Source organism: Anopheles bellator (assembly GCF_943735745.2).
Source record: "Anopheles bellator chromosome X unlocalized genomic scaffold, idAnoBellAS_SP24_06.2 X_unloc_1, whole genome shotgun sequence".
Lineage (NCBI taxonomy): Eukaryota > Metazoa > Arthropoda > Insecta > Diptera > Culicidae > Anopheles > Anopheles bellator.
In genome coordinates, this window is record NW_026684271.1 from 220,682 (window position 1) to 234,147 (window position 13,466).

General features: G+C 41.2%; 4 protein-coding genes and 1 long non-coding RNA gene across 8 annotated transcripts in view; 4 read left to right on the forward strand and 1 right to left on the reverse strand.

The window, feature by feature from the left end:
* LOC131214110 (rhythmically expressed gene 2 protein-like) overlaps window positions 1-9,124 on the forward strand; it is a 66,207-nt gene extending 57,083 nt beyond the window's left edge. Inside the window, exons 3-6 of one of the 2 annotated variants that reach the window (XM_058208474.1) lie at window positions 7,749-7,885; window positions 7,949-8,089; window positions 8,159-8,255; window positions 8,328-9,124. The gene's annotated coding sequence lies outside the window, so the exon portion shown is untranslated. The remainder of the gene's footprint in view (window positions 1-7,748; window positions 7,886-7,948; window positions 8,090-8,158; window positions 8,256-8,327) is intronic. The other variant, XM_058208475.1, reaches the window with a different exon arrangement.
* Window positions 1,252-2,196, forward strand: LOC131214111 (5-hydroxyisourate hydrolase). Of its 2 annotated transcripts, XM_058208477.1 has the most exons (3): window positions 1,259-1,407; window positions 1,498-1,866; window positions 1,953-2,196. In XM_058208477.1, exons 2-3 carry the CDS (start codon window positions 1,600-1,602, stop codon window positions 2,040-2,042), a joined length of 357 nt encoding a protein of 118 aa, XP_058064460.1. In that variant the 5' UTR covers window positions 1,259-1,407; window positions 1,498-1,599; the 3' UTR covers window positions 2,043-2,196. The 2 variants fall into 2 exon arrangements, with proteins under 2 accessions (XP_058064459.1, XP_058064460.1); XM_058208476.1 differs by having other exon boundaries at window positions 1,252-1,866.
* On the forward strand, window positions 4,725-6,163 carry LOC131214113 (HIG1 domain family member 2A, mitochondrial-like). 2 transcript variants are annotated; one of them, XM_058208478.1, is made up of 3 exons: window positions 4,725-4,862; window positions 4,932-5,325; window positions 5,438-6,163. In XM_058208478.1, the coding sequence occupies exon 2, from the start codon at window positions 4,955-4,957 to the stop codon at window positions 5,285-5,287; it is 333 nt and encodes a 110-aa protein (XP_058064461.1). In that variant the 5' UTR covers window positions 4,725-4,862; window positions 4,932-4,954; the 3' UTR covers window positions 5,288-5,325; window positions 5,438-6,163. The 2 variants fall into 2 exon arrangements, with proteins under 2 accessions (XP_058064461.1, XP_058064462.1); XM_058208479.1 differs by having other exon boundaries at window positions 4,768-4,862; window positions 4,936-5,325.
* LOC131214114 (uncharacterized) lies at window positions 7,865-8,773 on the reverse strand. The gene is made up of 3 exons (XR_009157000.1): window positions 8,697-8,773; window positions 8,574-8,622; window positions 7,865-8,270 (listed from the first exon to the last, which is right to left on the reverse strand). It is a non-coding gene; the product is annotated as an uncharacterized LOC131214114 (long non-coding RNA).
* A 1,252-nt stretch (window positions 9,125-10,376) lies between the features above and the next one.
* Window positions 10,377-12,151, forward strand: LOC131214102 (uncharacterized). The gene is made up of 3 exons (XM_058208466.1): window positions 10,377-10,442; window positions 11,207-11,327; window positions 12,021-12,151. Exons 1-3 carry the CDS (start codon window positions 10,377-10,379, stop codon window positions 12,149-12,151), a joined length of 318 nt encoding a protein of 105 aa, XP_058064449.1.
* The last annotated feature ends 1,315 nt before the right edge of the window (window positions 12,152-13,466 follow it).

Genomic DNA, 13,466 nt, shown 5'->3' on the forward strand with positions numbered 1-13,466 from the left:
TTTCCGAGTAAAGCAAAGTTCGTGCAAATGAATCCCCTCTGCAGATTGCAAAGAAACTGGTCAATGTTGTCGCTGGAGGAGTTTCAAAACGTTGAACAACATTCGAAATAATCCGTGAAATAAACTCTTGGGCCATTCTCCAGATGCACCGCCAAATGCACAACAGTAGGATGACGTTTGTGAATAGGGAATGCGAATATACGCCAAATCGCTTCATTGCAGTTCACATAACGGCCAACTTGATAGCACGTAATTTCATCGTAGGTATTCGGATTCGGATGTGGGTTCGGTTTGGATTGCCTTCCTAAAGCCTTTCTTGGGTTCTAAGCTACCCCCCTACCAATTTTCAGCCAGATCGATTCAGCCGTTCTTGAGTTATAAGATTTCCAACATTCTGCGACTTTCTTTTATATATATAGAAGATGTTCACGGGGCGGAAGACCATCTGTGTTGTTACTTCTTCCGCCTTATACGTTAATAAACAGGCCAACAGAAAAAAGAAAGCCTACAAAAGCATGTCAATGTTAATCAATGTCCGCTCTGAATGAATCGCTGATGCTCTTTGTAACAGTTTTTTTACGGGCGGTGTTGTTGGTCGGGGCGGGGCTGGGTGTCGGTAGAGGAATCGAAACCATGGCCGGCTGCGGACAACCGGTCCTGGGAATCGAACCCATGGCCAGCTGGGTGACAGCGACGAGCACTACCAACTGCTCACGGAGGGCCCATTGCCTTTGGGGCGGAACAAAGTTCGCCGGGTCTGCTAGTAAACTAATTGAATAAACAGTGTACACACGCACACATGTCTATCCACCATCAGCACACGCACACTTGTATGAAAATTGGACAGATATTGATGCTCGTTTACTCAAATTTTCTAGATCTGCGTCGTTTATTCAAAAGTGGCATAAATTGGTGCGATTTCGCTGTCCACACGCTACGATGCATCGCTACGATGTCTCTGACCAACGATTATCGTAGTGATTATCGTAGCGTCTGGACTGGGCTTAACGCCACCAAAAATACGGATAAGGACCCGCGAAAATTCAAAAGTTGCGAATTTTTGAACACTTCTCGTATACGTTTTGACAAAAGCGCAAACAGTTTGGCATTTATCTGAAATGCCAAAAACGTTTATTTGCGCATTGTGTAGCCCGGCAGTTTGGGTTTGCTCACCCATACTACACTAGGTGTAGCAGTGTACACGCGTTTTAACGTTATTCTATGCTTATCTGATCTTCCGGCCACCAACCTCTCCTGATTCAGCCAGTTGTGTGTGTGTGTAAAACTCACAGCAAGTGAACTTACGATTTTCGTTGTTTTTATTATTATCGTCTGGGAGATTTGTAGCTTGAGGCTTCATTGCTTACCTCCCCGACTATTTGAGTGCCATTTCGGTAACATCAAACCGTAATTACCACATTGTGTATAAGCGATAGTTAACTGTATTAGCCTTAGATAACCGCGTGATAACTGAAATGTACAATCTTGTTTGGTCAGTATAATTACGCATTAAATAGTGGAAGGTTCAACGTCAACGTTGAACAATCATCATCCGCGCTGTCCGCGCTGTACACTGTACACCAGCCAGAAGATCGAACAATGCAGAACCTCTCAACACACATCCTCGACACGACATGTGGCCAACCAGCAACAGAAGTGCCTGTGACGCTTTACAGACAAGGATCACTGGAAGCTACAACCTGGACGAAGATTGGTTCCGGCTCTACTGACACCGACGGGCGGTTCCGACAATTCTTCGATACTCAGCAGACTGGTGGCCTACAGCGTGGGGTTTACAAACTGCATTTTGAAATTGACAGTTACTTCCGCTACCGGAAGGTCGAGTCATTTTACCCGTTCATTGAGGTAGGATGCAGGCGGGAGTGATGTCAACATAAAGTGTTGATACAAATAGATGCATTCAATTATTCCTTCGGTTTTCTGCCTTTCAGATCGTATTCGCGGTTACCAACGAAGCCCAGCACTACCACATACCGCTGCTACTGAATCCATTTGGCTACACTACCTACCGTGGATCTTGAGTTCTTTTGCCACACTCCTGCCATTCTGTCATGCCTTAGCGTCAGCTTCAAGCCTATCCCTAATGGGCGTACCTTGCACTACTTTTTTCCATCGTGTATTTAATTGCCGAGGGTGCACAATAAATAAAAAAAGGCGTGACAAAATTACTTTTATTGCACGTTTCAGTGTTTCGAACAGGTTAAGGTTGTTTAATATCTTTGTTAGAGATAGTCTAGATAATAGCTTGTTGAGACTGCGAATGAACTAAACACGGACAGGTTTTTTCTACTACTGTTTGAAGAAATCTGCTCTAAACGAGTATCGAATATTTGTCGAAGCTTACTGTTAGTATGTACTTGTGTTAATATGGGCAGCATATGAAACGAAACGAACGATCACCCCGCTGATGGAGCAGTCGGTAACGCTCGTCGCTGTCACCGCAGCTGGCCTGTGTTCGAATCCCGGGATCGGTTGTCACTCAACTGGCCATGGTTTCGATTCCCGATACCGGCGTGACAAGGTGGGGTTGGCGCGGGGCTAACAACCCCGCCCGTAGAAACGAACTGTTACTGGAAAGCTACATTAAATTTTTCCCGATGCGGGATAACAACCTGTTTCTCCCCCCCGTCTGGATCCTGTCTGGCATACAGGGGGGCAGGAATGCGATATATCATCGCATTTTATTCAGATAATATATATACATAAATACATAAATAAAGCACATATTTACAAATAGTTATACATTTAGTCACATTCGCAAGTCGCGGATGTAGTCGTATAGACGGTTCCAGCTCCGCTACAAGGAGCTGTCAGTCGCTACTCCGCTCTTGCTCTGCACAGCCGGACAAGGAACGTACGGTTAACAAGTTAACAAACAGCGTCATTAACCCCACCTGGAAAGCTACATTAGGCGTAACGTAATGTTTTTGACATTACAGATTACTGCCAAACAGCTGCGCCACTGTTAAAACGTTTACGGGTCGGCCGAGGCGAAAACCCGCGTGTAATTATTTTTTTAATACGCTTTGCTTACAAACAGAGGATAATTTAAGTTCTTATTTGCTGGTAAAGCAAAAAAATCGGAAAAATAGAAAATATATTCAGAAATCAATTAATTTCTCTTCTATTTCTATTTTCTCGGACCAAAAACACGAACGTAAACACATTTGACATTTCGTTTTTATATTTTTGCTGCCACACGAAGCGTAAACGGTTTGGCATTACACATTAATTTTACGCTAGTTTTCACACGCTCATGTAGCCCTCCAGCTACGGTTAGCTTTCAACTAGATGAACTATTTCTCGGTTATCGAGTATTTTTGGTATCATGAAACTCGTACTCGTACTCAAATTTGACAAACGGATTTCCGTCAACTTTTTGCAACGGAAAGAGCAGCTCTGTTAGGATAAGTATTAGTTATCCCGTCATTAGTTATTACATTATTAATTGTTATTATCAATTAGTTTGTATTGTTTATGCTCTGCAGGGATAGCAAGGTAGGCCGAAAGGATACTGATGGGTTTTTTTTCATTCATGTGGTAGTTAATTACCCCGTAAAGAAACTAATTAGTTCGGAAGAAAGAAGGGCAAGAGTAGGTAAGTGTTTTGTATTCCTGTGGTTACCGCAGTCCTGAATAGGCCGGGAAGATAAGGGTAATTTTTTTCAATCATGTTGCTACAACAGTTGCAAATAGGGCGAAGAGATTCGGGTAAGTTTGTTTCTATTTCGGAAAGTAGGGTCAAAAATATTTCCCTTGAGATGCGAAAATTTTTCATGATCCCGCAACAACATTATTCCATGAAAGAAAAATCGATTGATCATTCTCGATTTTTGGCACACTTACCCTGGCGATAAAAAATTCAGTGGGTTGGATTTACATCGTAATATTTTGTGATGAATCGTTACATTTTCAGTTTCTTCGCTATCACTGTCGCTATCGAAAACGTAATACGCGAAAATCATCTTAAAATTGAAGAAATGTAAAAGCAAGAAACGTACGCACATCTGAACTGCTATCTGTGTGTGCAATGTTTACAAAAATTCACCAGAACGGCAGTTCGTACTTGAAGAGCTTGACAAGCTTTCATATTTAAGCTTTTTAGCACATTTTAGCACAATTAGCACTCGGAGCTTCTCTAATTGAAAACCGTGATTCCGACCATCGAGTTCGACAAACGAGAACGAGAAGTTCACTCGAATCCGCCGTACGAGTTCTGTAATAGGGGGGTATATCTGCTACACTTGGGATAGTATGGGTGGGCAAAGGCAAAAAGCGGAGACGAAAAAGCGCAAAGAAGTGTACAATTGATACTGCGAGGACAGACGATGCGTAACGCAATATTTTGGCATTACAGATTAATGCCAAACAGTTGCGCTTCTGTCAAAACGTGTATGGGTCGGCCGACCGAAAATCTATCCGTAAACACTGTTTGCATACGCTTTCTAAGTAATGTAATTTCTGAATTGCTAGTATAGCAACAAAATCGAAAAAAACAGAAAAAAATATTCAGAAATCAATTTATTTCTCTTTTATTTCTATTTTCTCGGACCAAAAACACGAACGTAAACACGTTTGACATTTCGTTTTTATATTTTTGCTGCCACGTGAAGCGTAAACGATTTGACATTACAAATTAATTTTACGCTAGTTTGCACGCCTCATGTAGCCACCCAGTAACATCACGCACACATTCTCGTTCACGCGAGCACAGACCCAGTGTTTCAGCCAGTGGTGTTGGTAATTCCCAAAGAAAATCAAGTGTCGGGGCCAATTTGGTACATTAAGCTGCATTCGTCGTTAGATTGTTTTCATAACGCGTTTAATGCAGTAACATTGAAGTAAGTACGCTGCATACTAACATTTCAGATATGAAAATATTAGATAACATCTTGTTCTTACTTGCAAAGTCAGCGAAGCGGCAGTCAATTCAATGGCAAAAATCGCAAGTACAACGGCCTCGATGGATATACCTTCACAAGGAGAGCTGGATTGGATACAAATGCGTCAAGACTTTTCGGATGTTCATGCTGAAACAACAAAGGAAAAGATGATCCGTAAAGTGAGGGAAAATCCTCTAGTTCCGATTGGTTGTGCAGCCACACTAACTGCGCTTGGTTTCGGCCTGTGGAATTTTCGAAAAGGTCGGTCTGAAATGTCGCAGTACATGATGCGCGCTCGTATTCTAGCCCAAGGATTCACGGTTGTTGCTCTAATCATTGGCGTTGGGATGTCTTTTGCAAAAAAAAACCATCGAAATAGTTAACCAAATGGATCACGGTTAAAAATATTGCCGACCATTAGGTGAATATCGCATGTTATTTTTGAACGACATGCGCAGTGCGATCCTCCACAGCGTTAATCGCCAAAGAGTGTTTCATCAACGATTATTATTTTCTCATTTTTTCTGTCGTAGATAAAACTTGGAATTCATCGCCTTCTATGGTCTTTAAAAATAGAAAAGCAGTTAATGATATAAACAACAGCGCTCGTCATCACGAACATAAGTCCCTGGCGATGGACGTCAATTTCGATTTAACCGGCAACTACAACCGCCGAACGGTTTTGGCCTGCTACAGGGAGTCTCTCAATCGCTCGCTGTCCAGCACCTTCGTCGGCTGACCAGTTAGACTCGCCGCTCTTGCAAAGTTATCAATGCAGTCGCAGCTTTTCAAACGGGGCCTTCTATATCCCTTATGCCCTTCCTGGGTGTCCTGTATGGTCCTAAAAAGACCATATGGTATAATTCGTCGTCCTCCATCCTCATGACGGAGCCTGGCAAGACGCATGCAGGTCAGAAGGTTCGTCAAGTAATAGGTACATTTCGGTTTTGTATTTCCTGTCGGACGCGGCTAAGAAGGATTCACCACTTTTGGACAGAGTTCCATGCCTCAGATCAGATTATAAAAGTTTTGTATAATTCAATAGAAATAGCTTCTTCAGGCTGTAAAATGAGCTGTTGCCTGCGAGAATTGCTCCGTTATGTCGATATTATTTTGCATTCGCATTCGTGTGATTATTAGGACAAAATGGTGTTAAACGCATCTTAACGTTGTTCCAGGTAAATTACGGAATTTGTAGTTCGGTGTCTCATATTCAATTGTATTTTTCGTTTTCGATGCATTGTTCTATAATTGTTTCATTTCATTTGTCTTCTTGTTTGCTTCATATTGGAACTATTTCTTTTGCCGTACATTTCTTTCAGGTACATGTTGAGGGGAAAATCGGGAAAAACTATTGAAAAATGTTATAGGTTTGTTTTATGAACAAAACGAATTTCACTTTGTTCATGACGATGTAATGCCCGGTCCACACGCTACGAAACCGATGCGATATTTGCGTAAGTGACGTCTCTCGGAGACGTCATTAATGTCACTGACGCAGATCTACAAATCTGAACAAATGAGCATCAATTTGTGAACAAATTTCAAACAAGTGCCAGTTTGTCGGTTGGACATGTTGGAAACAGCCATGGAAGCAACACTGTGTTGGTTTGCCTTAGCATTGTGCTTTTCGGTTAAAAAGCGAAAAAAGAACGTGCGAAGAGGTTACAGTGTCGAGGAAATGGCTTTTAAATGGCATCGTATGCCTCCGCCTTTTTATTGCGATCACTATATTTTTTATTTTTTAGTTGCCAAAGACATGGCAGACTTTCGTACATTTTTATAAATTCAGTTAAACACTTTCGCGAACGTTGACGAAGCGTCCAAAATATAAATAAGAGGCCAAAACAAAACATCAACAAGTCAAGTAACAAACTGACACTTGCTTGAAATTTGTTCACAAATTGATGCTCATTTGTTCAGATTTGTAGATCTGCGTCAGTGACATTAATGACATCTCCGAGAGACGTCACTTACGCAGATATCGCATCGGTATCGTAGCGTGTGGACCGGGCATAAGATCGATACATTCTGATACAAGGTACTGCACTGCACAAATGTAATGCACAAAGAGCACGGCGGAGCAAAAGTGCCTGGCTCTATATGAATCCCGACGATGAATATTAGGCAATACATTTAGTCCACTTGTGTATACCGTTGCAAAGATCGGCTTTCCGAGATCTTAAAAAATGACTTTTTTTGACAAGATCTCGAGGGAACTCGAAGTATTTTCACATAAAATTATGTAAACACATAAAAACATAAACTGTAAAAAATAAAATTGGTGGGTCCTTTTCATGGTGCTCTATACCTATTGCGACAATATGCGAAAAGTCCGTTTTTTCATTTTGCGAGAGCTACAGTAAACGAACGGTTGCAGCAGAGAGATGTCCTTTGCTGCTTTTCATAACCGATAAGAATATAGAATACTGCGCAGGCAAGATAAAGCACTTCTATACAAATGCGAGGGGTACTAACAAAGGGAACTTTATTCATATCAAATGTAAGTTCTGCCAGTATGTCAATCGCTATCTCTACGTTGACGCTCATCGTTGGGAACACCAATTTATACATGTAGAAATGGTGAACGAATTTCCATGTGGGTCGCTTATTCCATGGGGGGCGCAATAGTTGTAACTAGGCGGCTACACGAAGCGTGAAAACTAGCGTAAAATTAATTTGTAATGTCAAAACGTTTACGCTTCGTGTAGCAGCAAAAATTTAAGAACGAAATGCCAAATGTCTACTGAAATGTCAAACGTGTTCACATTCGTGTTTTTGGTCCAGGGATATAAAAATCGAAGAGGTAAGTTGATTTCTGAAAAATTTATTCTGTTTTTTTAGATTATGTTGCTGTACCAGCGAAATGGGACTGAGCAGAGTAAAAAAGGCCAATCGTCCGGCACCAGAACCGCACATCCAGGATAATTGCTAGCCAAAAAGGTGAAAAAGGTGAAAGAGTGATCACGAAGAAAAGAATGGTTGGTGCATTCGAATCATGCTGGTTTATTCTCTGCTAATACAAAATATATTGTTTTGTACAGGAATCAGTAAGCTTATGCTTCCAGGTTTGCCTCGGGGAAATCCCGGACGGCGCCGTGCAGCTTGTTACTCGTCGCAAAAAGGGTAGGCCAACGCCGAGTCGCTCGTTGGTTGGTTTGCGGGTAAACACAGGATGGGCGCAGGTAGGAGCGAGTGATGGTTCCATTCATATCTATCATATATGTAATAATGCTTCATTATTCATGCTGAAGCCGAAAGAAGCACTTGGTTTTGGTTTTGGTTTCAGTTGTAAGTATCAGTTACTGCGATTGTGGAACTTCCTTCTATTCGTCTTGCTGCGTTTTACAGGTTGGTGCTGTTGTTCTGTAGTTAGTGAACAGTGTTTTAAAGTGAATTTGACTTAAAATTGATTGTTTATAGAAATGGAAACGATTGCCTATGATCCGGAGTGGGTGCATCATTTGCTCATCGTCGCCAACTATGTGCGGAGGCGTCAAAATGAGCAGAGACGGGTTCGTCGAAGATGGTGGATGCGGCCAATCTTCTTTCGTCGGGAAGAAGACGGCAACGTTCTGCTCAACACCATAATGGAAGAGCAGACACGACAACACAACGTCAACGACACAATCATCATCACAACGACACAATCACAATCAAAATACTAACCAGTTTTTGGTTTGGTGCTTTCTTTCCTATTTTGTTTTCCATTTTATCACTGAAATTGAGATAAACTTTTGTTTCAAATTCAAAAAAATCACAAAAAATCACGTGCTATATTTGTAAACAAACCTCTGTTGTGCTCTGTTTGTAAATAACACTTTGACAGGCGTTTACGCCTCGCGCGAGCCGTAAACGTTTTGACAGCGCCGCAGCAGTTTGGCATTAATCGTTAATGTCAAACTCATTACGTTACACTTGATGTAGCACCCCAGTAAGAGCTATTAGTTGTAAGAGTTGTAGTAGCTTTTTCATGGGGCGACCTGAAGTGACAGCCGTCAGGTAGGCGCGCGAGGTGCAGGCAGTCAGTTTCAAAACGATCGTCTAGCTGACCAGACGAATAAAGCACACGTTTTTTCGCGATGAGTTTCTCTACTTACATACTAACTTAAGAAGTTGCCTCTTATTACGTCCGTTGTAGAAGCTGTCTCTGGGGGGCTACATGAGGCGTAAAAACTAGCGTGAAATTAATTTGTAATGTCAAATAGTTTACGCTTCTTGTGACAGCAAAAATATAAAAACGAAATGTCAAACTTGTTTACATTCGTGTTTTTCGTCCGAGTAAATAGAAATAGAAGAGAAATAAATTGATTTCTGAATATGTTTTTCTGTTTTTTTTTCTCGATGTTTTGGTATACCAGCAAATAAGAACTTATATTATGTCGGAATATAGCAACCGTTAGCGTCCATAGCACCTTGGTTTATAGCACATCGATATATGACATCTGCCAAATAAACGTATTGATTTATTCCTTGCGCTAATTTACACATTGCTTAGATATTATCCTCTGTTTGTAAGCAAAGCGTATGCAAAAAGTATTTACGGTCGAGATTACGCCTCGACCGACCCGTAAACGTTTTAATAGAGGCGCAGCAGTTTGGCATTAATCTGTAATGTCGAAAACGTCGTTACGCCTCATGTAGCCCCCTAGTCTGAGCTTGAACTAACTTGAATGACGCAGTCCTCTCTATTTGATTCATTAACTGTCACGCCTCGACCACACTATGAGTTTTCTCTACAGGTTTTTTGATAAGCTAGCATTCACACTTGAAGTTTTTGCGCGAGATATTCCGTGAGCTCCAGTGAGTGAAATGACAGTTCGTTTGTTTATGCCTTGATTTTTCAGTTTCCTTTCCTTCTCCTTCTATGGCCATTTTTGTCAAAATTTGATCCGCTGTCGAAAAACTAGCCATATTTTTGGAAAGCAATAAAAATTTGCCGAAATTTGCCGTAAATTGTCAGATTGAAAAAAATACCCCCGAAACGAGAAAATATCCCGTAAACATAAGGCGCTCAAAAGCAACTCAAAGTCACTCACGGAACTCTAGCAAAAGATTCATAGTTTCTTGGCCTGCCATACATTTTATCCAAGTTTCTCATAGTGTGGCGCCCGGGTCATACTGTCATATTGTCATAATTATTAAGCCTGGTCCAGATGCTACGATGCATCGCTACGATGTATCGTAGCGATGTGTCGTAGTTATTTATCATAGCGATCTATGGAGCGTCCACACGCTACGAGTTTTCATAACGATTTGCAGCGGTAGATGCCAGTATTATGGAAACAGCCATGGAAGAAACACTGTGTTGGTTTGCCTTAGCATTGTGCTTTTCGGTTAAAAAGCGAAAAAAAAGGTGCGAAGAGGTTATAGTGGTCGAGGAAATGTCTTTTAAAGCAAAGCCATTATTCTCACGTTAAACTTTTGCGTGAATTGGAAGACGAACCAAACGATTCAAGGAACTATATGAGGATGAACGTGGAAACAAACACAGATTTACTAAATATGGTGACCCCGTACATTGCCAAACAAGATATGGTTATGCGGCAAGCGATCTCTCCCCGACGGCCTCGCTCTCTCTCGGCCTCCCCCATTTCTCGCTAACGGCCACTTTACGATTTTTAGCTACGGGGAGGAGCTATAAGGACTTAGAATTTTCTACTGCAATTTCGAAGCAGTCTTTGAGTACAATAGTTTCAGAAACCTGTGCTGTTATCTTCACCGTGCTCAGAATTGAATATTTAAAGGAACGTAAACAATGAGATTGTTTCTGAAGTGATTTATTATGCTTATTCAGTCGGTTGGAACGTTGTAAAATATGTGCTCAGCTGAGGTGATAAATTTTGCTCGCTTGCATATTCTACCATTACAAAATTTCTTGTTAGCGACCTCAATACTGCTTCAAATAATACAGCTCCTATTAATTTTTGAGCAAAATGTTTTGCTCGCTACTAATGCTTCTTAATTTGTTGGATACATGTTTCCCCAGCGTCTCGAAATCATCTTCATTTTACATCGATTGTAGCTTCCTCCTTACAAGTTTAATTACTGCTGCCGTTTCTTCGTCATTTATTTCTTTCTTCCTCTTCCGATACGCACAACTAGACCTCGACACAGACCGTGAGACCGTACTGCATTGTGGTGGTGACAAGTCAGATAGAAGGGGATCCTGAGTATCAACGTCTTCCTCTCGAATATCCTCTAGATGTTCCTAAAAATTTGAAACAATATGAAATTTCTGTAATTTTAATTAGGTTTTGATTGTGCAATTTCGTTATTATATTGGTTTAATTTTTTTCCAGTTTCCCAAAACTGAAGCGGAGTGGCTGGAAATTGCACGTGAATTTGAGAGAAGATGGCAATTCGCGCATTGTCTAGGCTTCATCGACGAGAAACATATAACAATTGTTCCACCGAAGGGAAGTGGTTCATCTATCTTCTTCTATATATATATAAACTAGCAGACCCGGCGAACTTTGTTCTACCCCAAAGGCAATGGCCCCCGGTGATAGAGCAGTTGGTAACGCTCGTCCTATTTGTCGCAACGAACGTTTATTGGTCCAATGCGAACGCTGTTATGCTTGCCGTACTTAGCTTTGCAATCATATCGAAACGCCGCTAGATACAAATCAGCTTTTTCTTCGGGTACAACCGCTGAGCGGACATTTAAATCAGCATCTTGTCGAAAATTATCTACTTGTTTATTTCTATTTTACGCTCGTCGATTTCGCGCTGCCAACAGAACCGTTTCACCAATGAGTAACGGGAAATGAAAAGAGAAGCCGATCGTTCGAAACGGAGGAATAACGGGAGGCGGGAAGGGAAGCCGATCGGACATCATATAGAAGCCTGATCCTCTGAAACGCCGGATAGTCGAGAAATGAGAATGAAATGGGGCTTGGCGAAGCTCGCCGGGACCTGCTAGTTCTACTATAATTATAACCACACCCACAGTGTTGTACTTATGGCAATAGCTAATGCTGACTACGAATTTGTTTACTGCGACGTGGGAACAAACGGCCGAATCTCGGATGGAGGAGTGATGAAAAATACTATGTTTTATAGAAAAATTCATCAAAAATAACTTGAAAATTCCACAACCTCGCTTTATTGAAGGAACGGATCGATTGTTACCCTATGTCTTCATTGGGGATGAAGCATTCGCCATGCGTCGGGAATTGATCAAGCCATTTCGTCGGGACACTTTAACAAGAGAGCGGCGAATTTTTAATTACTGGTACTACTGATAATACTGGTATTCCATACCAGTATTAATTTGAGTCTCGACAATATTGACACTGTAGTTCTTGCATGTACCGCTTTATATAACTTTTTACGTTGAAAATCACCGCAAACATGCACCCCTCAGGAGAGTTTAAACTGGGAAAATAATGTTGCGTACAATGTTGAACTAGAGGAGAGATGTAAAGACCGGTCCACACGCTACGATAATCGTTACAATATTCGCTGCGCAAACGTCACTTATTTAACTTTTGAATAATCAACGCAGATCTAGAAAATCTGAGCAAACGAGCATATGACGAGTAACTATATGAGGATGATCCTCGGGGTCTCTTGATCCCGCAGAAAATGCAGCATATCATAATACCACAAGCTTGGCTTGTATATCCGATCTGCTGCAGACCCTGATGTTGCCGATTCTCCGATTCTTTGCGGTACACTGTCCTCAAATTATTTAATTTTTTCACCACGATTTCCCTAGTGCAGATAGAGTCGATTTCCTTATATTTTTTAATTAAAGCATCGTATGCCTCCGCCTTTTTATTGCGATCACTATATTCTTTATTTTTTAAGGCCACACAGGCCCACACACAGCGGACGTTAATTACGTTTCGACGCGACGCTTTTTCGGATCTTTCACACCGGTTACGAACGGGGGCGAAAGGCAGCGGAAAAGTCTTTCGCCCTGTCGTTCGGGTGAAAACAATTAGACATCTTGGGTAGTTAAAAACTAATCGAAGATTACTCAATTGACGTTTTTTTGTATCATAAGTATGCAAGACAATTTTAACTTAATTATTACTTGTAATACAAACACAAATTCATCATGAAACTATTTTAATTCTCGCACCAAAAATTCAATGTGTCTTGAACTTCCAAATATAAACACAATTAATCTGTCAAAACACAAGACTTCGTCCTACTCACCCAAAAAACAAGTATACGAACCTTGACCAAAGTTTTTAAGCGACACAAAAGTAGCGCTGTCTTTTTATACAGATTCGCCGTCGGCGTACGAAGTTGACGTCGACACCGGTGTGAAGGGTCCCATACAATCCCATACAAGACAACGCGTTTTTACGCGTCGCTTGCTACGCTACATTCAGTTCAGTTCATTTCAGTTTCTGTGTGCACAGGGCTTTACTTGCCAAAGACATGGCAAACGTTCGTTAATTTTTATAAATTCATTTAAACACTCTCGCGAACGTTGACGAAGGTCTGCTATCATGAATGAAGCATCCAAAATATAAACAAGCGGCCAAAACAAAACATCAACATGCCAAACAGCCTTCAACCGCCACATGTTTGAAAATTGGTCAA